At 39.0% G+C, this 23,473-nt stretch overlaps 1 protein-coding gene and 1 non-coding gene across 2 annotated transcripts in view; one reads left to right on the top strand and one right to left on the bottom strand.

Moving 5' to 3' along the window:
• The window catches only part of Asah2 (N-acylsphingosine amidohydrolase 2), a 74,338-nt gene that overhangs the window by 37,846 nt on the left and 13,019 nt on the right, over positions 1-23,473 (bottom strand). The window contains exons 5-9 of the mRNA XM_042689434.1: positions 19,111-19,287; positions 17,206-17,333; positions 15,752-15,829; positions 1,762-1,882; positions 568-693 (exon numbers count right to left, since the gene is read on the bottom strand). Of these exons, the coding sequence (XP_042545368.1) occupies positions 568-693; positions 1,762-1,882; positions 15,752-15,829; positions 17,206-17,333; positions 19,111-19,287 (630 nt within the window). The remainder of the gene's footprint in view (positions 1-567; positions 694-1,761; positions 1,883-15,751; positions 15,830-17,205; positions 17,334-19,110; positions 19,288-23,473) is intronic.
• On the top strand, positions 8,543-8,644 carry LOC122116064. The gene has a single exon (XR_006148880.1). It is a non-coding gene; the product is annotated as a U6 spliceosomal RNA (small nuclear RNA).

Raw genomic sequence — 23,473 nt, 5'->3', positions numbered from 1 at the left:
GTGTGCTCTCAAGGCCTGGATAATGCCCTTCCTTAGCTTTTTTTCCTCTAGGCTGGTGCTATACCACTTGAACCACAACTCCACTTCCAGTTGTAGTGCTTAATTGAAGATAAGAGTCCCATTGGCTTTCCTGCCTAGTCTAGCTTAAAATAAGGATCCTTAGATTTTAGGCTCTTGAGTAAGTAGGATTATAGACATCAGCCACCAGTGCCTAGAGACTATGTATTTTTTAAACACTAATGATACATAATCAATGGGAAATGTCTCCACAGGAAAAAAAAATTTGAACAAATTTCAAACTTCAGATATATAAAGGTAAAATACTTTAGAGTGGCCAGGTTTAGAGAAAGATACCTAATCTCTATACAGCCAATCAAAGAGAAAACTGCAACTTAATACACCCAAAATTTTAGTTTAGACAGCTTCTCGAAATAAGAACAGATGCCAGAGGTTAAGTAGGCGAGGTTATACCCAAGGAAACATACTTGGAAATCAGTGATGGATACCACTGAACATGAAGTATACATAAGACACACAAACAGAAACTCCATGTGCCATCTCACGTACCCCGCCAATGGGACAAGTGCTCTGGGCATTTTCACAAGACTCCCCTGTGTCAGTACAATGAGGTCCAGCAATGTTCGAGGACACGTCTCCTAGGTTTGATGAAGCAAAGGCTGCAACAAATGGTCCCTGCCAAACAAGCAAACAAAAAATATACCATTACGTTTGATTCTTTCCTATTTTCTATAATGACTTCTACTACACTTGCAAACATTGAATCCACTCGGGTAAGCTCTCTAAAATCACCCCCATACAATAAAAAGGGACGGACAATATTCTGAGAACATTTTCAATATCTGAAGACGGTCCCGTTGCAGTCAGTATTAAGAGAAAAGCTGGGCCACGCTCCTTCAGGTTCCTTACACCATGAAGAAGGTGCTTCATACTTACTATAGCTCAGAAAACAAAAGCTAGCATGACAGTTTAAGTGTCTGAGAGTAATTGTAAGCCATATGAAAGTAAAGACTATAAAAAGTATAAAAAATAGAACTTTATAATAAAATTTTGTAGAACTAAATACATTCACACAGAGAGACCAAGGAGGATGTTTATCTAAAAGGAAACCAAAGGTTGTTATTTTGAGTTTTGTGCTTTTTCTCCTTTGTCGCTGTTTTAGATTTCTGTACCTTGTGTCTTGTATGTAAGTTTATCTGTTTTAGGAGGGTAACGGGAAACACAGAAATGGTAAGATAAAGGGGAAACAAATGCAGCAGTGATACTGACTAGACACTATGTTTAAAATGAACTAAACAACGTGTAGAGGAAAGAAGTCAGAAGGGAAAAAATCTGAGAGGAAAAAGAAGATAGAAGTGACACTGTTCAAAAAGAAATGTATTCATTCCCTGACTTATATAACTGTAACCTCTCTGCACATCACCTTTATAATAAAAATAAATAAACTAAAAACAAAAAACTAGTATCTGTTACAAAAATCTTGAACTTGCTTTCTGTAGGCAACGGATGGTGGCTTCATAAAGCTAGCAACACAAAGAGTATTTGCCACAAAGAGAAAATATTAATAATTTAAACCTTTTCTTTCCCTCTCAGGGACAATAGTGAATTCTTTATATCCAAGCATATCCATGAGGCCCATGATAATAATTTACTCAAGAAATTTGGACCAGCTATTATAAAGGTTGCATGAAGAATTAACACTTGATAGCTCAAGATGATGCTTTCAGTGGCAAATAATCTCACTTGTCCAGGTAGATATCCTGTGTTCTTCTCTTGCTCAAAAAGGTAAGCTGCGTAGCCCATGTTGTCACTGTTCACTAGGTGGTTGGTGTTGTTCATGCTGACTGGATGGATGGCAAACCAGCTGTGAAAGAACAGAGGCCCCGAATTAATCAAGACAACTGGAGAACACAGGCCAAACATAAGAACTGGGAGCTCAGGTTTTCTCCAGTAGGACAAAGTATTTTGAATTAGGTCTACATTTAGATCCTTTCATTGTTTATGACCAAAACTCAAAATTACTCAAGAAAATTAATCATTGACTCAAATTAAAGATACAAAGCTGCTGCGTGTTTATGACTTACACCCATAACCTTAGGTACTCAAAAGGCTGAGATTTGAGGATTATAGTTCAAAGCTAGCCCTGACAGAAAAGTCTATGAGACTCTTATTTCCAATTAACCACTAAGAAGAGGTGTGGCTCAAGTAGAAGAGCATCAGTCTTAAGCAAAAACACCAAGCAAGAGTGCAAGTCCCAGTTCAAGCCCCAGTACCAAAGCAGACAAAAATAATAGAATTCCATTTTTTTTAAAACATTGTTTCTGATTTTTATTTATTTTTTAATTTTAATTTTTTTTATTTTTTTGGGGGGGGGGGTCCTGTCATGGGGCCTGAACTCTGGGCCTGGGCGCTGTCCCTCAGCTCTTCAGCTCAAGGCTAGCACTCTACCACTTGGAGCCACAGCGCCACTTCCGGCTTTTTTCCTTTTTGCTTATGTGGTGCTGAGGAATTGAACCCAGGGCCTCAGGCATGCAAGGCAAGTGCTCTACCACTGAGCCACCTCCCCAGCCCCTAGAATTCCATTTTTATAAATACTTCTCCATTATTATCTTCAAATAAGCTTTTAACAAATGCCAAAAACAATCAATTGTCCTATGGTACAATCAAAATAATTGTATTGGTGTAAACTTTGCTCTTCAAGACAGGCACAAAGACAGTAATTAACCTAATCAATCCAACACAACCCAACAGACATTTACTGAGCTTCAGCTTTTTGGCAGACATAGAAAAAGTGGAGGTTTACTTCCAGACTGCATAAAAGACAGAGATGTGAACAAATGGCCTTAATATAGTGTGATAAACAGTAGGAAGAAATAGACAGGAAGCATTTGGAGACCACAGATGACTGACAATTCATTCTCAAGGACACTGGGGAGGGGAGGGGTAAGCAGCCGGGCAAGTGGAGAGAGGTGTAGAAGACTGCATGCAAAATTCTTGCATAGTAATACCTTGTTCAAGTGGAGAGCCACACAGTTCACGTGCTAACCTGTTACTTTATTTGGATCTTACAGGCCTAAGAGGCTACCTTACTCTCATCCCTATAGGCAACTCAGAGATGTCAAAGGATAGCCACTGGGCAAAGGAAGTGAAGTTTAAAAGAAAGATAATCTTGAAGGTACTTGTAAGGTTTTATATATAAGAAAAATGTGTATACCTGGTGGGGGGGGGGGTTGTTCTTCTATCTTTAAAAACTGAAAGTAAATTCTAATCAACTATTGCCCAGTTAGGTGGCTTTTGCTGTTCTGGAGTTTTGCTTTATTCAGTTTGGAAGAAAAATGTGGTAATGGCCATAATAGGCTCATGCTTTCCCAACCAACATATTTCAGTCTGACCTTATCACACGAACTCAGCCAGGTTCAGCCCTATTACTTCTCTCTTGCATCAAAAGAAACTCACAGAACAATTCACTCATCACTATTATTTAGAGCCTATTAGGCAAAGAACTATCAATACAGGATTTTATTTTCATGAAAGCCTTTGAGTCAGATATTATCCTTATCCTGATTTTACAGCCGAGAAAACTAAGTCTCATCATGAGGTCACAAGTAAGTTGACCCCAAAGTCAAACAGTCATTAGACAAGCTTCAAAGCATGAACCCAGATTTGTCAGAATACAGAGAGCTTGTATCCTGTATGGTATCCTGACTCTTCCCCTTCTCTTCACACATTGACTCATTCAGCACAAATTTAGTTGACCTTGACTTTGAGCCAGGCAAAAGGAAAACAAAGATGAATGGGCATCATGTTGCCCTTGCGAAATGGTTTGGGAAGGATGAACCTTTGAGCAGATCTCAAAGGTTCCATAGGAACTGGACAAAGAGCTTGCCAATGAAGAGGTATTCCTGAAGAGGAAAGAACTCCTGCAAAGGCTGGACCTCTTCCGAGGAGGAACAGACAGGCAGAGTGGCACAGAACACAGTGAATATGAGCAGTGAATAGTAGTGGTTGCCCCATTCGTTCAATCAATGTGAATTTATTGGGAGGCCAGGGTATAACTGGTGTTGCGTCAAACCCCAAGGAACACAGAATCTGGTGTTTTCTATGCTACCAATAAGTTTCACACCAGTAACTGTGGAGAATGCAAATGTTAAGAATTTGAGCTTACTAATTAAACCACAGACTTGACTTCTTATTTAATTCATCCACTTTAAGACTTAGAAAATCAAACATTTTCTCTACATAACTGAAAAAAATAAGCATTCACAAAAAGCTATTTGAATTTCAATTAGAGAATCTGTTGTATATTTCTTTCTCTGCTTTTTGAAGAGTGTGGTACTACACTATAAGACTGCGCCACATAGCACACTACTAAAGTATGATGGCAGAAATGTATATTTGTAAAGATATTTGAGAAGTGGTCATTGATATTTTAAAAAGACCATGCTTATAATCTATCTGCTAAAATAAATCTTCTTAAGCAAAGTCTGAAAGGAAGAAAATCTTACTGTTAGAAGAGTTTCTTACTATTAGAAGGCTCTTTCCATGATCATAAACATTGTCACGAGATGATGATATCACACTCAGACATAAAATAGTATATACCCAGGGCTCTATGGGGTCAGTTCAACCTCATTGGAGGACTGAGGAAATCAAACAATGGGAATCTTATACTCATCATAGCAGAGCTTGTTCCAGTTCTCTGGTCCTGAGACTGAAAAATAACATTTCAACTATATTTTGTGAATCAGTAAGCAATATATTAATAAAGATTACAATAAATCTATGTGTTTTCTGTATAAGTCAGATTATTTGGAGAAAAATACCTCCAGGGCATTGTGTGTGTCCTACTCAGAAACAGCAAAGAAAAGCTCCATAAATGTTCTGAAGAAGCAAGCCCACCCCAAGTTCCATTCTGTCAGCTCTAGATCCCCAGATCCAGTTGGCAAGTTGTGCCCTGTACATAAGTGCCTAAAAAGGGGGTTATATGTGGGTTGAAATCCATCCCCTGTTCGCTCACAAAGATGCCTTCGTCCCAGCTCTATCCCAGCCGTGTCTACACCCACAATGTCCACAAATACGGAAATAAAATATTGTTCATGAAGTTTCATAGGAACTCTTCTTGGAAAAATGCAATATGAGGAGGTTATTGTGGGTTGAATAATGTTCCACCAAACATTCATGCCTAACTAAAACCTTAGCACCTGACTTATTTTTTAATGGGCCTTCATAGCTATCATGAAGATAATAACAGTAACACCTACTGACTTGCCACAGCCCCTAAATCCAATGACTTATATCCTTGTAACAAGAATTTTTAAAAACCAAAGAGGCATTGAAAGAAGTCAATGTAAAGATGAAAACAGAGGTTGGAATGATGTGTCTACAAGCCAAGCAAGTGAAGGATTCATGATAATGACTAGAAGCTGAGAAACATAAAATAGATTCTCCCTCAAAGCCTCAGGAAGGAACCAACATTGCAAATGCCTTGATACACTGAACTGCTAATCACTGATCTATCACTATCAGTCACTATTATTTTAAGCCACACCATCTATAATAATATTTGGCTTCCCTGGGAAACTAAAACAGAGACCAGATGTTATAGTGCCAACTCCTGAGTCAGATACAAGTCATTAAACCTAGTTGAAACTCAGTGTTCATATCTAAGTACAATGATAATAGTAGTACACCTACCTCACAGCATTTGACAAAGAACTAATACAAGTACTTAGCACCAAGACTGGCCTATATTAAGAATGGAATGAAGACTTATGATTCTCTTGATGCTGATACTGATACAGATGCAGTTGATGATGATGGTGATGCAAGATAAATCTCTGAGCATAATATTTTTAATACAGTGTTAAAATGTATGGTGTATGCATGTGTGATGCATGCAACATATGTATGTTGAAGCCCATAGATAAACATGAAATAATTAAATGAGGAAACTCTGCCCTCTTGTGGCAGTGATTTGAATGCTCATAGATGCCCATAGGCTCATCTGTTTCTCAGTCCTATTTGCAGGGTGGGGCAATTGTTCTGCCTAGTAATATGCAGGACCATCCAAACTTTATGACACTACCCTGTGTAGGAAATAAATCTTCAATATATAAAGCAACTGGATTTTCACATTCAGTGATGTCACTTGGCATTTATTACTTTGGTGAACACACCTCCTTGTGTGCTCTCTCATAATTCACAATCTTTTCATTCCACCCCAATAGAAACTGTTTGAAGGCCTGGGAAGGTGGCTCAATGGGAAAGTGCTTGCCTTGCATGCACGAGGCCCTGGGTTCGATTCCTCAGCACCACATAAGCAAAATGAAAAAAGCCGGAAGTGGCGCTGTGGCTCAAGTGGTAGAGCGCTAGCCTTGAGCTGAAGAGCTGAGGGACAGCACCCAGGCCCAGAGTTCAGGCCCCACAACCAACCAAAAAGAAAGAGAGAGAGAGAGAGAGAGAGAGAAACTATTTGGAGAAGGAGGATGTTCTATTGTGCTACACTAGAAGGATGATTGGATACAGAATTCTACCTAAAAGTCAGGTTCAATTTTAAACCAGCAGAGGATCTATGTGTGTGTGTGTGAGTGTGTGTGTGTGTGTGTGTGTGTGTGTGTGTGTGTATTATACACACAGAGACAGACATGTAAATATAATGGACTGAACCATTCAGATTAAAGGAAGACCATAAACTATAGCAGAGCAGCCCTTTTTCAATTACAGGTGAACTACATGGTCAGTATCTACCAATCTACCATCTCAACAAAGCATTTTGTTATTCTCAAAAATCCTGAATGAAAAAGGCCCTTGCCATGATGATTGTGGAGATATCTGTTTGGGGTATTTCATTAAGTTATACCAATCAAAATTACTGTGTTATAACTGGTACAAGTAATCAACAACTCAAAAGCAAACAGGATTTGTTTTTGCCCTTCCCCTCCGCAAATTATACCAACATCAAATACAGTGAAAGCAGGGGTTATACCTTGGGGGAGGGACATACAAAGCAAAATAGGAATATAGGTAGACCCATTGCAACAATGAGATGTACAAATGGTTATGTCGAAAACGAACTTTACAACTTATCTTGGGGGCGGGGAGGTCTGGGGGGGGCATTGCGGGGGGAAGAGGGGAAAGGATGGGAAGGGGAAACAAAGAAGGAGGCAACAATGCTTGATAAGAAATGTACTCATTATCTTGCCCATGTAATTGTAACCCCTCTGTACGGTATTTTCAAAATTAAGAAAAAAGAAAACAAAACAGGAGATAAATAGCAAAAGCTATTTTAATTCAACCTAACTAAGAATTGAAGAAATCCAACAATAGTGATTTGGATATATTTTTGTCTGTTACTTGGCAATTATTATTAAGCATGAAACACCAAGACTGAAAAGAGTCTAGAAAACAGCATTGAACTCATGTTTACAGCAAGGGTATAAACATATATATATATATATATATATATATATATATATACACATATATATAAACATATATATAGACATTATATACATATATAATTCCTTATCTATTTTATGATGGGAAGCCTGCAAACAACTAAGATCAAATGAGTGCTGAGCATATGTGTGTGCATATATAGGACTTATGTAATACTCTACAATAATTTTAAATGGTGATTTAAAAAATACTAATCACAGCTGGTTGCTGGTGGCCCATGCCTGTAATCCTAGCTACTCAAGAAGCTGAGATCTGAGGATTGCAGTTCAAAGTCAGCCCAGGCAGAAGGTCCTTGAGATTCTTATCTCCAATTATCCAATTAATCCCCAGAGAACAGGACGTAGTGCTGTGGCTCAAAGTGGTAGAGCACTAGCTTTGAGCAAAACAGCTCATGGACAGCACCCCGGCCCAACCTGAGTTCAAGCCCCATGACTAACAAAAAAATGAATAAATAAAAATACTAACTACTAATGAAATATATTCAGAAAGGGCTGATGAATTTTTTTAATTACCTATCTATATAATCCAACTTCATTTTTTAAAAATAAAAGTCTCTATCAATATGTTTAGAAAAAAATCTAAAAGGCTATGTAACAAAATGCTAATAGAAATTATCTCTGAATCAGAAAATTAACAGATGATTTAAAAAATTAATTTCTTTCTTATGGGCAAACCTTCAAGAACTTGCAAAATTACTTTCCCTTAAAGAAAGGACTTTTTTTAATTTTTAAATTTTGTTATCAAGGTGATATACAGAAGGGTTACAGTTACTTATGTGAGGTAGAGAGTACAAAGGGGGAACCAATGCAGCAGCAATACTCACAAGTCAATATGTTGGAAATGATCTGTACAACTTGATGGGGGGGGGGGGAGAAAAGATTTTTCTTAATTCCACTTGGTATGACACCAAGAGCGAATCTCAAGTGAACTGCATAATGACATCACAAGCCAGGCTCTCTGCCTGTAACAATGCACCCCTGAGGGAATCCCAGTCTCTGGGTGAAGGAATGTACATATTGGGAGAAGCCATCTACAGCAACTCACCGTAATTTCTGTCTAACTTGCTATAAACCTAAGACTTCTCTGTGGTAAAATTGGAACCACACAGAGATTAGCACAGCCCCTGTCCAAGGATAACATTCAAATTTGCGAAGAGTTCCTATTTTTAAAATAAAGGAAGTTTAACATTCAGTAGTTAAACACAGCGAAGTCTTTCAAATAATAACGACTATGGGAGCAGTGGCACAATGTCTCTTTTGCTATTTCCCACTGATCAGAGCAGCCACTAGATTGGAGCAGAAGCTCATCTCCATCTCTGGGTGGAGAGCAGCAAGGACATTTGCATCAATCATGTAGGAGGAAAGGGTGGTTGCAGTACTGTAGGCATCACTAAAACCTACCCTCTGACACTTAGAAGTACTTTTTTCCTTAAATCCCTATCACTCAGAGGGGCAAAGGGGAAGAGAGCGAGGGAAGGAGTGACATTGTCCAAAGAGAAACGTACAGTACTCATTACCTGACATATGACTATAACTGCTTTATACATCATACTTATAATAACAATTTTTTAATCCCTATCAATCAAAAAGGGGGGTGAGAGATGAGAAGGGAGAGGAAAAGAAGGATTGAAGATGAGAGACTATTAGCAGAGTAGATAGAGAGAGGGAAAAGTTCAGATATATAGTAATCTCAATTTCAAAAAATGGACTATACTCACCGATAGACAAAAAGGTTGTCAAGGCACAAAACAAATAAATAAAGCCACCTATTCATAAGAGAGACCCCCTAAAACCTTAGAACAGAGATTGAAAGAAAATGACAAACATATATGCATAGCAAATTCTGTCCAGCAAAGAGCCATATTACTATATTGTCCAAAAGTTGCCTGTAGTTTGAGATAAGATAAAAAGCATTATTAGATATGAAGAGAGTCTCTATAAAAACAAATAACCACATAAAACCACTTGGTCATTTCAGTCCATGAAGATGGCATTGTTAATCTTAATATATTGCAAAGTCAGTGCCCAGAGTGTGGATAGATAAACATCCACAATTAGTTGGGCTAATTTCTTCTTTTCTTTCTTTTTTCCTGTGCCACTTCTGAAGCTTATACACAGAGCTTTGTACTCTTGCTTGCTTTTTTCACTTAAGACTGATGCTCTACCACTTGAGACACATCTCCACTTCTAACTTTTTGCTGGTTATTTGGAGATAAGATTCTCATGGGCTTTTTCTGACCTGGAATGGCTTCAAACCACAATTCTCAGATCTGAGCCTCCTAATTAGCTAGGATTACATGTACAAGTCACTGGTGCCTGGCTTTAGTCAGGATCATTTCTTACTACATGGTCTACATGGGAAAATGACCAGAAGCAAAGGCTTCTGATTATTCACTATAGTTGACCTGAGAAGGAATAATTTTGAGTTCATTTCCGTTCCTTCTCATTTTCTTTTTGCCTGTACTCTGGGCCTGGGTGCTGTCCCTCTGCTCTTCAGCTCAACGCTAGCCCTCTACAGACACTTGAGCCACAGCACCACTTCCAGCTTTTTCTGCTTATGTGGTGCTGAGGAATCGAACCCAGGGCGTCGTGCATGCAAGGTAAGCACTCTACCACTGAGCCACCTTCCCAGCCCCTCCTTGTTCATTTTCTGCAGTTTTTGACCTTTGACAATGAGTACATCTTATCTAAATACTGAAAATAATACCTGAAAAATAATAACCCTGCATAGGTCATCAGGCTAAGAACTTTCTAGATAGCTAACAAGAAAGTCCAATGTCTTCTACCAAATGGTTTTTATGGCTTTGTTTTCAAAGCTTGAGATGATCTAACTCATACAAGAATCCTGATATAGCTCTTATCAGTCAACTGTGAGCACTTGATCATCAAAAGCCCTTATTAAGCACAATCATTCTTTCATGAGGACTAGATACAGGATAAGACCTCAGGACACATTAGCCACAGCTCTGCTGAAGAACACTACAGAACAGCCATGTGAAGGAAAACAGCATTAATCATCAGAATAACTTAGAAGAGATGGCACGAGGGCGGGGGAGGGGGAGAATTCAGTGAAGGTCATAGAAACAGAGAGCAAGTCTTTCTAAACAAGAGTTAATGCTAGAGAAAGAGGTATGTATGAAGACTAAGATGAAGCAAAATGAAGAAATGAAGTCAAGAATGGTTTAGTAAGTCAGTCTGGGCATGGAAGCTCACACTTATGAGACAGGAGGTTGTTGAATTTGCGGTGAGTCTGGAATACACAGCATGGTCCTGTCTCAAAAAGTAATTTAAAAAATATAGAGAGAGAGGTTTAGAGAAGGACAGTCACTGAGATTTTAACATTTTCTATTTGACAGAAGTTATGTGGACTGAGTAAAGTAGAAGTCATATACACAGTGAGACATAATTCAGTGTGGCATAAGCCCAGATGACAGTGAAGAATAGCAAACACAGGCAATATCTTCTGAATCAACTCACTTAACTCTACAATTGAGGGTTTTTTTAAGTGTGTACATGTTATTCAAATATCTTGCACAAACTACTGCCTCTATAGTTTTTTATATGTCCCTTTAAAGGGCCCTTACACAAGCCCTTTCTGTACAAAGAAAAGGATGTGCAATGGAGCCATCATTAGCAGACCAGCTCAGAGCTTCTTTATATTCCCAACCCAGGGGATCCAATGCATGTTGCTTCCTAGGGGTGTGACATGGAGGAAGGGAGAAGACAGGAAAGGAGTAGGGGGGAGAAGAAGAGAGAGGAAAGGGGAAAGGGCATAGGAGAAGGAAAGAGAAAGGAGAGGAGCAGATGAGAGGGGAAAAGTAAAGAAGAGGAGGGAAGGAGCCTCCATACAACTCTTGCGAGACAATGCCTGTGCCACAATTTAATCACGTTAATGAGCAGTATCCCAGCTGCCCCTCCCACAGCTGTTCTCTTGGGTGGACTTGTAAGCAGAGGCTCTCCTACTCAGAGCTACAATGCCACTATCCGCTCTTGTGACTTTCTCTTCCGTTTCTGAAACCTCTCTTTGTTTTCTTTCCTGGGAGTCTCTTCCTACATGCACTGCCTTAATACCAAGATCTCTCAAGACCCATCTCTATGTTCCCTGTTGGGTCACAGACTATTCCATGACTTCCAGACTCTCCCACAACAGACATTTGTAAGTACTCTTATTTTCAGTCAGAATTTAGATGTGCCAACTATGTCCTCTATTCTAGAGAAAAGCCATCTAGTGTTTTCTCTTAAGGAGAATGAAAGGCAAAAAAACCTGGGAGGTTTGCAAATGAGAGGATTTTGTGGTTTATGGAATGAGTTCATGAACATCATTTTACTTCATTCTTCAAGTTATTGCTGTTCCTAGCCTTTCAATAGCTCACCCCAACCTTACCTTAAAACATTTTAATAACTGTTCACTTATTTTGCTATAAAGACCAAGATCTTTATCATGTTATCTAATCCCTAACTACTTCATACACCTGCTCCATTGTCCTGTACTCCACACACACAGGTTTCCGATCAGCCCATCAAATGGACCACAGAGGTTTTGCACATGCTTTTCCAAGTTTGTAAAATGTTATTTCCATCCCCCATTTTGTTGGCTAATTGTTACTCTTCCTTCATATTTCAACCCTATTTCTAATCTGTTTGACAAGGCCACATTCCTTTAAGATAACTCTATAAACTTCCCTTGGAACTTAATCTGATTATAATTTAATTAAACAATTCCTAACCCTTAGCACAATTAAACTCGTATGGGTATTACTATTTAAATGCCCTCTCTCTCCACCAATAAACTGGGAGTCTTATAATGGCAATAAGTACATCAATTTTTGCTTGTGGCTGTATCCCTAAGCCTAGTTTGACTGAGTCATAAATGGAAACTATTAATCTCTGTGTTGAGAGAAGGTAGAATATTCATGTGTCACAACTGTGGAAACCAAGTGTCATGTAGTGTAAAATATATTCAAGGAGTACAAACAATGGCATTTGAGTCCAAGGTGTTCTATATGAATGCATTATTCTAAGAACTGAAAGTATTACTGGCACATAGGAGCAACCTGGTGCAGATTTTGTTGAATGAAGTAAAGGAAACAAAAATGAAAGTAGGAAGAAATTCGTGAAGAACTTCCTTATGGTTTTCTGTATGAGAGGAAGAAAGAACAGTAATGAGGTAACATTGGGACATTTTCTTCACCTTTGCTCCCCAGCTGAGATTAAGAAAGACAATCTCCATAAAGATGAGCTCTGAGATTCTAGCTTTTTCCTCACTCCTAACAGTGTGGGGTTCTGCCTAATGACAGGCACCTATGTGTGGTGTCTGATTTACACAGCAGCCTGGATGTGACTGGATGTGTCAGATAAAATGTCTAATGTATTCAAAGAGCAATCATGTCAATGCAGTGAGGACAATTACATCCAGGATAACATAGGGCAGTCATACAAACAATGGAAAGTTTCTGTAGGATGTAAGGGAAAGCCATCTTCTCCCAACAAAGGTGAGAGACTCATCCTCTTACAGAGATATCCATTCTTAACACATCTTGTAACAAAAGCCTGCATCAATGTGCTCCATGATCTAGAATTTGTTCACCTTTCCAATTCACTTCCCACCCACTTTTTGATCTGGACTTAGCTCACCACTCATGCTTTTCATGCCTACTGACTCCTCAAGGTCCAGCTCAAATGGCATGGTCATTTTCTGTCAAGAAATGTTCTCTAAGCCAAGCACTGGTGGCTTACACCTGTAATCCTAGCTATTCAGGAGGCTGAAATTTGAGAATCCTGGTTCAAAGCCAGCCCAGAAACAATATTCCATGAGATATGTGTGTAGGTATGCGTGTGTGTTTGTGTGTATGCATGCTCTACCACTTGAGCCACACCTCCACTTTCTGCTTTTTGCTGGTTAATTGGAGATAAGAGGCTCATGGATTTTCCTGCTCAGAATGGCTTTGAACTGTGATCCTCAGATCTCAACCTCCATAGAAGCTGGGATTACAGTGGTTCATGCCTGTAATCCTAGCTAGTCAGGAGGCTGACATCTGAGGATCATGATTCAAAGCCAGCCCAGGCAGGAAAGTCTGTGAGACTCTTATCTCCAATAAACCACTAGAAAACTGGAAGTGGCGCTGTGGCTCAAGTGATAGAGCCCTTGCCTTGAGCTGAAGAGCACAGGGACGGCACTCAAGCCCAGAGTTCAAACCTCACAATTGACAAAAACAAACAAACAAACAGGTGTAAGCCTTAACACCCAGCCCATGAGAACACTAATCTCCAATTTACCAGTGAAAAATATGTTCATGAAGAGGTGGCTCAAGTAGTTAAGTAGTACACTGGAATGGAAAAAACAAACAAACAAGTGAGAGTTTAAGGACCTGAGTTTAAGCCACAAATAAACAAATGCTCTCTAGAATTCAGTGCAGCCTCCTGCAATGTTCCATGGAGTTTGTTCATGCAAACATGATAGCATTAGTGGTTATCTGGCTATCTGGTGGTTACATTATTACTTGTCTATCTGCTTATCTCTGTCCTGATCATCCCACCAACCAGTAAGAACCTTGAAAACAGGAACTATGTCCTACTCATGACACACACCAAGAACACAGCTGCATGGCCAACATTCGAAATTCTGGGGCAAATGCTATGGATAACTTACCAGAGGTAAGGGAAAAATGAGTCTTACCACATCAGCCTATACAGCAAAGTTCACCAGGAGTTTTTGGTGACCCCATTCTAAACTCAAAAAAGCAACTCCAATGTTAAGGATTTTAAGGATGTTTTGTTTCTTTCTTTGTTGTTGTTGACTCATTTTGTTTTGTGACAGGCTCTACCTATGTAGTTCAAGCTGGATTTTAACCCACAATCATCCTGACTCATTCTCCCTGTACTAGGAAGGGAGATAAATACCCTGTGCTCAGCTTCAAGAACTCTCACATGTCAATAACAGAGCTATTTAGGAGAAGTACAACTGTATTCTATTCCTTGCCTTTTGGGTCCAGTGATTGTGTTCCTTTTCTAAACCCAGCACATAACCAGCTTTACGTGTATTATCCCACTTAATTCCCAACAACCTGGTAAGGTGTTAGCCATCCCCACTTTCAAATAGGATAAGTTGAAGACTAAATAGGTACCATGTTCTCCAGGCCACAGGTTAGTAAGTAGTAGACATTGCTATAATATGAACCCAAGTCAAGCTTACCCCAGAACCTAAACACTTTATACCATGAGGTTCACCACACTGTCTTATGGAGCTTATTGGAGCTTCACACATGTAATTTTTTTCTCATACTTTTAACTTCATTTACTCACAATAGAATTTTTCACTTAGATATTTTACAATTCTATTTGGCAGACCTGATAGCCACTTTCATCTTTCTCAACAATATTTTACGAACTTACTTCATGCCACAGTATGCTCAAAAAAGAATTAGGAATAAGGAAATCTAGAGACAAGGTAGTTATAGTTGCATAACTTGTCTAAAGTCACACAGATACACAGCATAGATACACAGCTCACGCTGGGCTGCCATTTGACTCCAGAACCCAAGCCTTCTCAAATACTTCCCATAGGGCATTTTTATATCATTCCTGAGTATAAAGTTCAAGGTTCTAAGAATTGCTCATCTCGCCTACTGGCTGTGATCAAAATCTCTCTTCAAAAAAAATCACCTTATGTTTCCTCATAGGCTGCCTATGGCAGATAGCTGTGCTAGAGCCAATGCCCAATCTAACCCATCTGCATCCATAGGTGACCTGCCTGGTTCTATCTGCCTCTATCCCTAATTGGCACTGTCTGGAATTCAACTTAGTCCTTGTAGGAAACCCTAGGCAAATAATCCTAAACTTCTAACCCCTTACCTGGTTGAAAGATCTTTTTTTCATTTTATCAAGAGAGAACTGTCTTCCATCACAAAAGTTCACACATGATAGCTTGATCAAGTAATAAGCATTAACATTTGCTGAGTCTTCAGATTATGTGCCAGATGCTGTACTGAGCTCTTTACCACAGTCCCTTGTTAGATTCATCTCCATTTTTATTGTTTTATAGGGGAAGCACTAAGGGCCAAGAGGCTGAGAAGTTTGCACAACGCCCCAGCATTGCATTTCAATTGTGTCTGACTCCAAAGTCTGGTCTCTTAATCACATCACTTATTCTCAGCATATGCCAAACTAGTTACCTTTCTTGTCCCAGATTTAACAAAAGATACTCAGATTTAAAACACGTGCACACGCGCACACACACACGCACACACACACACACATATACAACTAAGTCGAAATACCTGATAAGGCCCAAGTCGGTTCCATTTAGATCTACCATTTTCAAGAGCACCATTTCTTTGTCTGTGTTTGAAGAATACCTAGTCCGCAAAACAAGAAACTTAGTTCTGTGTTAAGAGACTCACCTTTTTGTTTTAAGAATAATAAAAACTGACACAAAACAATAACATCTTACAAAGTAAAATGCTTGACTAGTAATAGTTCTATAAACTGTAAGTAACTATTCCTTATATAAGGAAATGGATTATAATTGCAATCAACCACATGGGCACTAGACCAACTAAATTATATTTATATAATGTAAGTAATGCTATGTTTCTGACAAAGAAGCTTTGTCTTTGATATTTCTACTCATACTAGATTTAAGCAGAATCTCTTAAAAAGAGCAGAGTGTACAAAACTAAAATCACTCAATTTACTCACAACTTAAATATTCTTTTATATTCTTTCAAAGAAAATAAGATTATATATTCTAAAAACAAACACCTTTGAAAACCATTGAAAAATACAAAGACAAACATGAATGTTAAGCAGCTGATTCACAAAGCCAGAGTAGCTACGTTATTCTCCTCTATAGGACACTTGATTCCTCACTTTAAGAAAACACAAAATATAGCATAGTGTAGTGGTTTAAGCCAATAATCCTTATTTCTTGGGAAGGAGAGATTCAGGAACTGTGGTTTGAGGCAAGTCTAGACCAAAAAGTTTCAAAGACTCCATCTCTAAAAATAACTGGATATGGTCAAGTGGGTATGGCATACCAATAATTCAGGGAAGTGAAAATAGGAAGACTGCAGTCCAGGCTAGCCTGGGCATAAAGCAAGACTCTATTGTGAAATAACCAACACAATAAAGGACTGGCTCTACTCATAGAATGCTTGCTTAGAAATCACTAGATTTGAGTCCAAATCTAGTTCTGCCCAAAAGAACATCAAAAATTATCTCTCTTAGTTGTTGCATTTAGTTATGTTTCATTTATTTTTTGACTTTCTTCAAGATTCTTTGTTCTTTGATCATTTTTCCTGTCTCCTTCTCCTGGACTAAGATGGTTTCTGGATAGCACATAGTGAAAGAGATATTCATTAAAAGATGTGTTGTGCATATTTTTATCTCCATTTTAGAGATGAAGAAGCCAACAGCCATAAATGAAAGTAAGTAGTACCTATCTAAGGTAGATCACAGAGCTAGAAAGCAGTAAAATTAAGCTAAGACAACAGTTGTGTCAGTGATTGAAGAGCCATTCATACTGATCACCAAAGTGCAACATACATACTAAAAGCTGGTTTCTACATTTACCGTTAGTTTCCCTGTTTGTCTTCAACATGTCTAAAAAACATTTTAACCTTAATACTCCCCTAGGATCCTACCGTTCCACCAACTAAGACCTCTGGACTGAGATTTTGTTGCTCTTCTCTAAGAAAAAGGCAGTGATCCTATTTTGGCAATTTCCTCTCACCTTAGTCTCTCAAATTGTGGATTCTGAAGGTAAGAAGTAGGGCTTCGGTTGAGCTGCACACCATCAACACTTCCTTTATTAATAAATATTCTCCCAGGTTTCATATTTGTGTGTGCTATGTCAATGCTCTGAAAGTTAAAAAATTATGGTAAGCTTAGACATCATGGTGGGCATAATGACTTATTCAATGTAATGAGAAAGCTCTGTAAGTGATTTCCTATATCTCTCACATCCCACTGTAGGGTAAAAGCTATAGAACACATGGTTGCTGTCAATCTGGAGGTAAGTAGAAACAATCTCTCTAGTTAAAATGGAAGACATGCTGTGTGGAGACACATGATGCTAAGCCTTGTCTAGGAAATTACCACAGTGAAGAACCAATGGCTCTGTCTCCAGGCTCTGGCTCAAGTGCAGTTCCTCCTGCCTGTGACTTGGACATAGCTCACTTCCAAGTGACATTTAAAACTGCTTGCCACATGGACCTGCATGTGACAACTGTGTGCTTTGAACAGCTCCATCTTGGTCTCCTAAAATCCTATATGGTTTGGCACAGAAACTTCTTTCTTCCAGTTGTATCAGCTCTCCAGCTATGTAGCACAGCCCTTCTGAAATCTATGGATTTATTAACTTTTTTGTAGCCATTCTGTATGTGCATGTGTATGTGTGTAAATATACTATATATGCTGAGAATTCATATTAATAGTTAAAATTAGAATAAAACAACTGGTAATTACCAGTGTCTAGGACTACCAAATGAAATCAGTAGTACTTGACAGTTTAAAACCAACAAAATTGATGTTGCTTATAAATGTTCTCTTGTTCAGTAAGTCCTGATATTGTGAAAAGATATAGATGTATAATGTATGTTTCTAATATAGCTCACTCATGACGCTTATGCAACAAAATAATAGCATGGTAGACAGAGGAGTGAGTATAACTCATCTGGGGGTGGACCTTGGCAAAGCTACTTTATTTCCCCTCTCTCTGTCTGCCCTTTTAAATGGTCCAGAAATAACACATCTGAAGGATTAACAGATTAGTCTAATTCCTTTGAAAGCCAAAAATCAAAGTTCAGCAAAAGAGGGTGGAATCAAGTCAAAGAGAAAGGAATAGCCAGATGAAGAGAAGAGGGGAAGAAATTAGTTAAGAATCCATTGACTATCCTACAAAAATAAGAAGAGTAAGGGAAGGGGTGGGTAGGTCAGGGATGGATGAAAATGCTGAAATCAGACATGTTGTATTCATAAACTGTTTTGTTAAATGGCAATTCCTTTGTACAACTACTTTATGATAATAATTAAATGGAAATAAATATTAAAAATTATAAGGATTAAGTTACTAAATATTAAATAATCTTTCTTTAGATTTAAATACCTCAGAACAATTGGTGACCTTCAAATAATGCCAGAATGTGTGATTCCTACCTTATTCTTTATTTCTATGCATAAACATAAATGAATCATGCAAATTGAGGTTTAACCTGGAGAATAATAATGTGTCTGTAACTAGCAATGGGAAGTCAAGGTTCACAGTAATGTTCTGGACAGAAGGCAAAAATGTGGACATGGTATATAGAAAACCCAACAAAGCATGCAGTCTTCCTCTACTGTTCCATGGTACCCCCTTTTCCTCCTTATTAAAAGCCCCAAGATGGACTTTTGAAGTGATGATCACCTCATCCTCCCATCTACCTGACACCCTTGAATAAATCTGATTTCCTTGCCAAATCTCATCTCCTAGCTTTTAGATTTGAAGGTTAGTTGACAGGTTTGGGTCTGATGAGGAAGGAGAAAGTAAGATAGGTACTAACACTGTATCATGCCAAACCACTCCTGAAATGCATGTAAACAATAGTAAACAAGACCCCAGTCTCTGGATCTCTTTGCCCCAGTGCTTTTTGCCTACCTTCACAATACCAGAAACAATGTATTCAAAGGTCCGATTGCTAAATCCTTCACTGGCTATGAGAAATAGAGTGTACTGGAAATACCCAGCTGGACCCGAGTGTGTGTGAGTGGCACTCAGGATAACATTATCTCTTCTGTAGAGGGACCCATATTTACTCTTCAATCTGCTCAGGACCTTCAAGGAAAATGAAAAAATAGAGGATTAAGAAAAGGCCTCTGAGGAGTTCAGTCACTGCTCCATCCCATTAAAATTTCTGGCTAGCAGCCCTTTCATGGTTCACTAAATTATCCTAGTAACAAGTACACAGTAATAATAGCAGTATCTACATGAACAAAGTTAGGTATTTTATACATATTATGTCATGTTTATATATAACAATCCCAAGGAGTAGGCATTGTTAGCCCTCCTTTTTAGATGAGAACACTGAAATGTATAGAAGTTATATGATTTTCCCACTGACCTCATGAATAGCAGAGACAAACTCCACATCCAAGTCTCTCTAACTCAACATACAATGTTAATAATATCAAGAACCTATGCTAAGCATGAGGAACATAGTAAATTTCTGCCTGGAACAAGCTTTCATTCTAATGAAGGTTTAATACAATAAGCATATATGCAGTATACTATGATATAATAAGAAATGCTATGAAGAGAAAACATTCCTAAGATAAGGAAGATGGTGTTGATGGGTGTTAGCAACAAAGATCTTCCTAAAAGGCGGCACTTTATAGCAGAAGCATAAATGAAGAAATGTGTTGTACAATGCCGAGGAAAAGCATGGCAGTCATAATAAATATACTTCTCAGAGACCTCTTAGCTGCCCTATTGCCTCACTTTCTAAGATGAAGAATTTAGTTTTGCCTGACATGGACTCGTACATTCCAGGGAACCCAGGCATTATGTGTAAGGTCCAGGGGACAGGAGTGGGAGGTCTTTCCAACGGCTGGCTTCCAATCTGAGCAAAGGTCCAAGTAGAGAAAAAACTACCCAGTAAGAACTAACTTGCCAGCCACGTGAGTGAGCAGCCTTAACAGTAGATTCACCAGCCTTCGTCAAGTATGCAAACAACTGCCACCCCAGCCAACATCTGCATGCTGCCTCGTGGCCCAGAAGTGGTGACAAGCCATTCCTCCTCTGATACAAGTCAGAATCACCAACCCACAGAAACCCTCAGCCCTACTGTGTGATTGTCATTGCTTTAATTCCTTAGATATTTAAATGATTTGTTGTTCAGCAATTAACACAAAGATGCCCAGTAAATATTCATTGCATTAGTTAATGAACATCAAAATACATGTCTCAAGAAAATGGAAAATTAGTGGCTGGGAAGGTGGCTCAGTGGTAGAGCGCTTGCCTTGCATGCTCGAGGCCCTGAGTTTGATTCCTCAGCACCACATAAGCAAAATGAAAAAAAAAAGCCAGAAGTGACGCTGTGGCTCAAGTGGTAGAGCGCTATCCTTGAGCTGAAGAGCTGAGGGACAGCGCCCAGGCCCAGAGTTCAGGCCCCACAACCGGAAAAAAAAAAAAGAAAGAAAATGGAAAATTAGTAATGCTGTTGAGTATCCATTTCTGATTGTCCACAACCATCTATAATCTAAGTTTGGTATGATTATGGCTTCTTTGTGAGAGATCATTAAAATAACCCAACAAAAGTATCTAACCCATGGCAAACATTAGCAATGATGGCCTTGAGTGTAGCACTGACAGTCAGATAAATTCTGGGGGAAAAAAATTAAAAAGCTAAAAAAATTTAAATTAAATTACCTACTAAAAAAAATTAAAAAGCCCTCATCCACATTGTTTGCCCATTTCTGTGGTATGAAACCTCATGTCATGGTCAAATCCAATGCTACCAATTTAACAACCAACTCATAGGATTCCTGAATATTTAATAATTCATTCTAATGAGCTGGTACAATCCAGTTCTGCACATCCTTGGTCTATAGAGGAATAGCAGCTTAAGTACTGGCAATTTAACACGTTAAACAAAACACTCTCTTTTACTTTAGCTGAAGAGCTACACATGCTCAACCCAGTTGTGTAGTCACTAAAGCAGAAAGAAGAAGATTTCACTAATTATCATACCTCTTTAACCCTTTCATGCTCTAAAAACTAATCATTAGACTACCTTGTTCATGCAAGCAATGTTATGGTCCAAGTGAATACAGGAAGGAAATGTGGGCAGCCCATGGGTTCCTTCTGTTTGAGCCTTACTCCAGCCTCAATTGCTCATCCCTCCCACATACTCTCTCATCCCATAACTACCACACTCATGAACAAGAAAAGTCTGTAAAGAGAGAAAAATTGCCTAAGTCAAATGCTGATGTCATACAGTTCTACAACCAGACAGGAAGGCTGTAGACTATAAAGAACTCCAAGTCCACTAAAAGGCTCTTACCCACATTCATTGTATTCCTAAAGAACTATAACATGAGGATTTTTAAATAAATATATTTTTTCATGACTATTCAAGAATCAAGTTCTTTACAAGGTAGCAACTATGATAGGGACACAGAGATTGTATCTTTGTCGCTGTTGCTGTTAATATACTATGTGATTTTTTTGTTTCTTTTGTATGTTCTTCCCCCATGGTATAACCCCTGTTTTCACTGTATTAGATGTCGGTGCCCTGCATCTTGTATATATACTTATCTAGCTTGGGGAGGGGAAGGGAAAAAATCCAAAATGCTTAAATAGGGATACAGCTTAACCCATTGTAACAATGGGTCAAGACACTATGTTGAAAATGAACTTTACAAGTTGTGGATGTTGAAAATGAACTTTAGAACTTGTAGGGCAGGGGAAATGGTAGGTGAAAAACAAAGGAGGAGGTAAGTAACAATGCTCAATAGGAAATGTACTCATTACCTTACTCATGCAACTGTAACCCCTCTGTACAGTATCTTTACAATAAAAATATATAAAATAATTTTAATTAAAAAATAAAATTTTAGAAAAGGTAGTAATTATGACCCATATGCTGATGGCTCACACCTGTAATCTACTCAGGAGGCTGAGCTGAGGTCTGAGGATCTCATTTCAAAGCCTGTCCAATAAACTACTCAGAAAAAGCCAGCAGGGAGAGTTCCGAGAAAATGGCGGAGGAGAAGCTGGAAGCTAAACAAGCTCTTGCATAGAAAGCAGTTTTAGTGTTCCAGTGAACAGTCCTGGGCCAGAGAATTTCACCAAGTGTGCCATCACAGTACAGAGAGTTTGGCCAGAGAGGGAAAATCCAGGCAAGGAGACACATCTGAGCGCTTGCAAGCAGCCACGGCTGTGGCGGCAGCAGCCATAGCCACCATATCTACAATACAGAGAGTCTGGGACAAAAGTGCCAAACGCAGCAGGTGAGCGGATTCTACTCAACACCAGCAAGAACTGACAAGGAGCAGACATCTTCATCCTGCAGATCGCAGACCAGAGACGACCCAGGAACCAAGACTCTGGTGTGAGTAGAACACTGACATCCTCACTCCTTCTCAGGGAGCAGAGGAGGGAAGGCCACCCCTTCCCCCCCCCCCCCCACTACCGGAGATCTCCATCTTTGATACTGACAAAGGCCTGGCTGAGCAGCTAGCTCCAACTCAGGCCTTGGAAGAAAACAATAGAGTCATTTATCAGGTCACAGGAACCTAACCTGACCTGCCAGGCTCAACTTCACCCAGGGGAAAGTCATCCAGCCCAATCAGAGAAAACCCCCATCCCCAGAGGAGGGGCTTTCTTCACTGGGTAAACAGAGCCAGAGGCTGCCCCTCCCTACAGCAGCCTAGAAAATCAATTGAAATTCAGTAAACATAAACCCTGAGAATGGCTCCAGGCTGGGCTCTGTGAGTGTCTCAGAAGCTAGCCCCTCAGGGAAAAGCTACTATTTGTGGAAAGGCCTCAACTCTACCCAGAACCTATCCTCATCACAGCATCTCCAAACTAGAGGAAACAGCCATCTCCCTCTTTTGTGAAACTCGAAGCAGATCTCCCTCCCATTGAACTAGCTTGGGAGGAGGATCACAAAATCCTGGGTAAAGCAGAGCATTTTTATGCCTGCCCAAAAAAAATGACTTAAGAAAGCCACAGGAAAACCAAACACCACAAGCAGAACAGAGACTTCATCAAGAGACTGGTTATGGACACAAGAGAGATACAGGATCTTCCCATCCACCCCACCCCCACCCCCCCCCAAAAAAATCAAAGAACTCTTTTTTGTATCTTTTCTTTTAATTTTTAATTTTTTAAAAAAATTGTTTTCTATTAATCTTTTTTTTTTGTCTTATAACTTTTATTTTAGGTATATATGTGTGTGTGTGTGTGCTTGATTTTTAGTCTCTACTGACCTTTTGGTCCTTACTTTTTCTTTCTTTCT

This window comes from Dipodomys spectabilis, unplaced genomic scaffold (genome assembly GCF_019054845.1).
Source record: "Dipodomys spectabilis isolate Male_0828 unplaced genomic scaffold, ASM1905484v1 ptg000125l, whole genome shotgun sequence".
NCBI classification, from domain to species: domain Eukaryota; kingdom Metazoa; phylum Chordata; class Mammalia; order Rodentia; family Heteromyidae; genus Dipodomys; species Dipodomys spectabilis.
The sequence above is the reverse complement of the archived record's forward strand: the minus strand, read 5'-3'. Positions and strand labels throughout refer to the sequence as shown.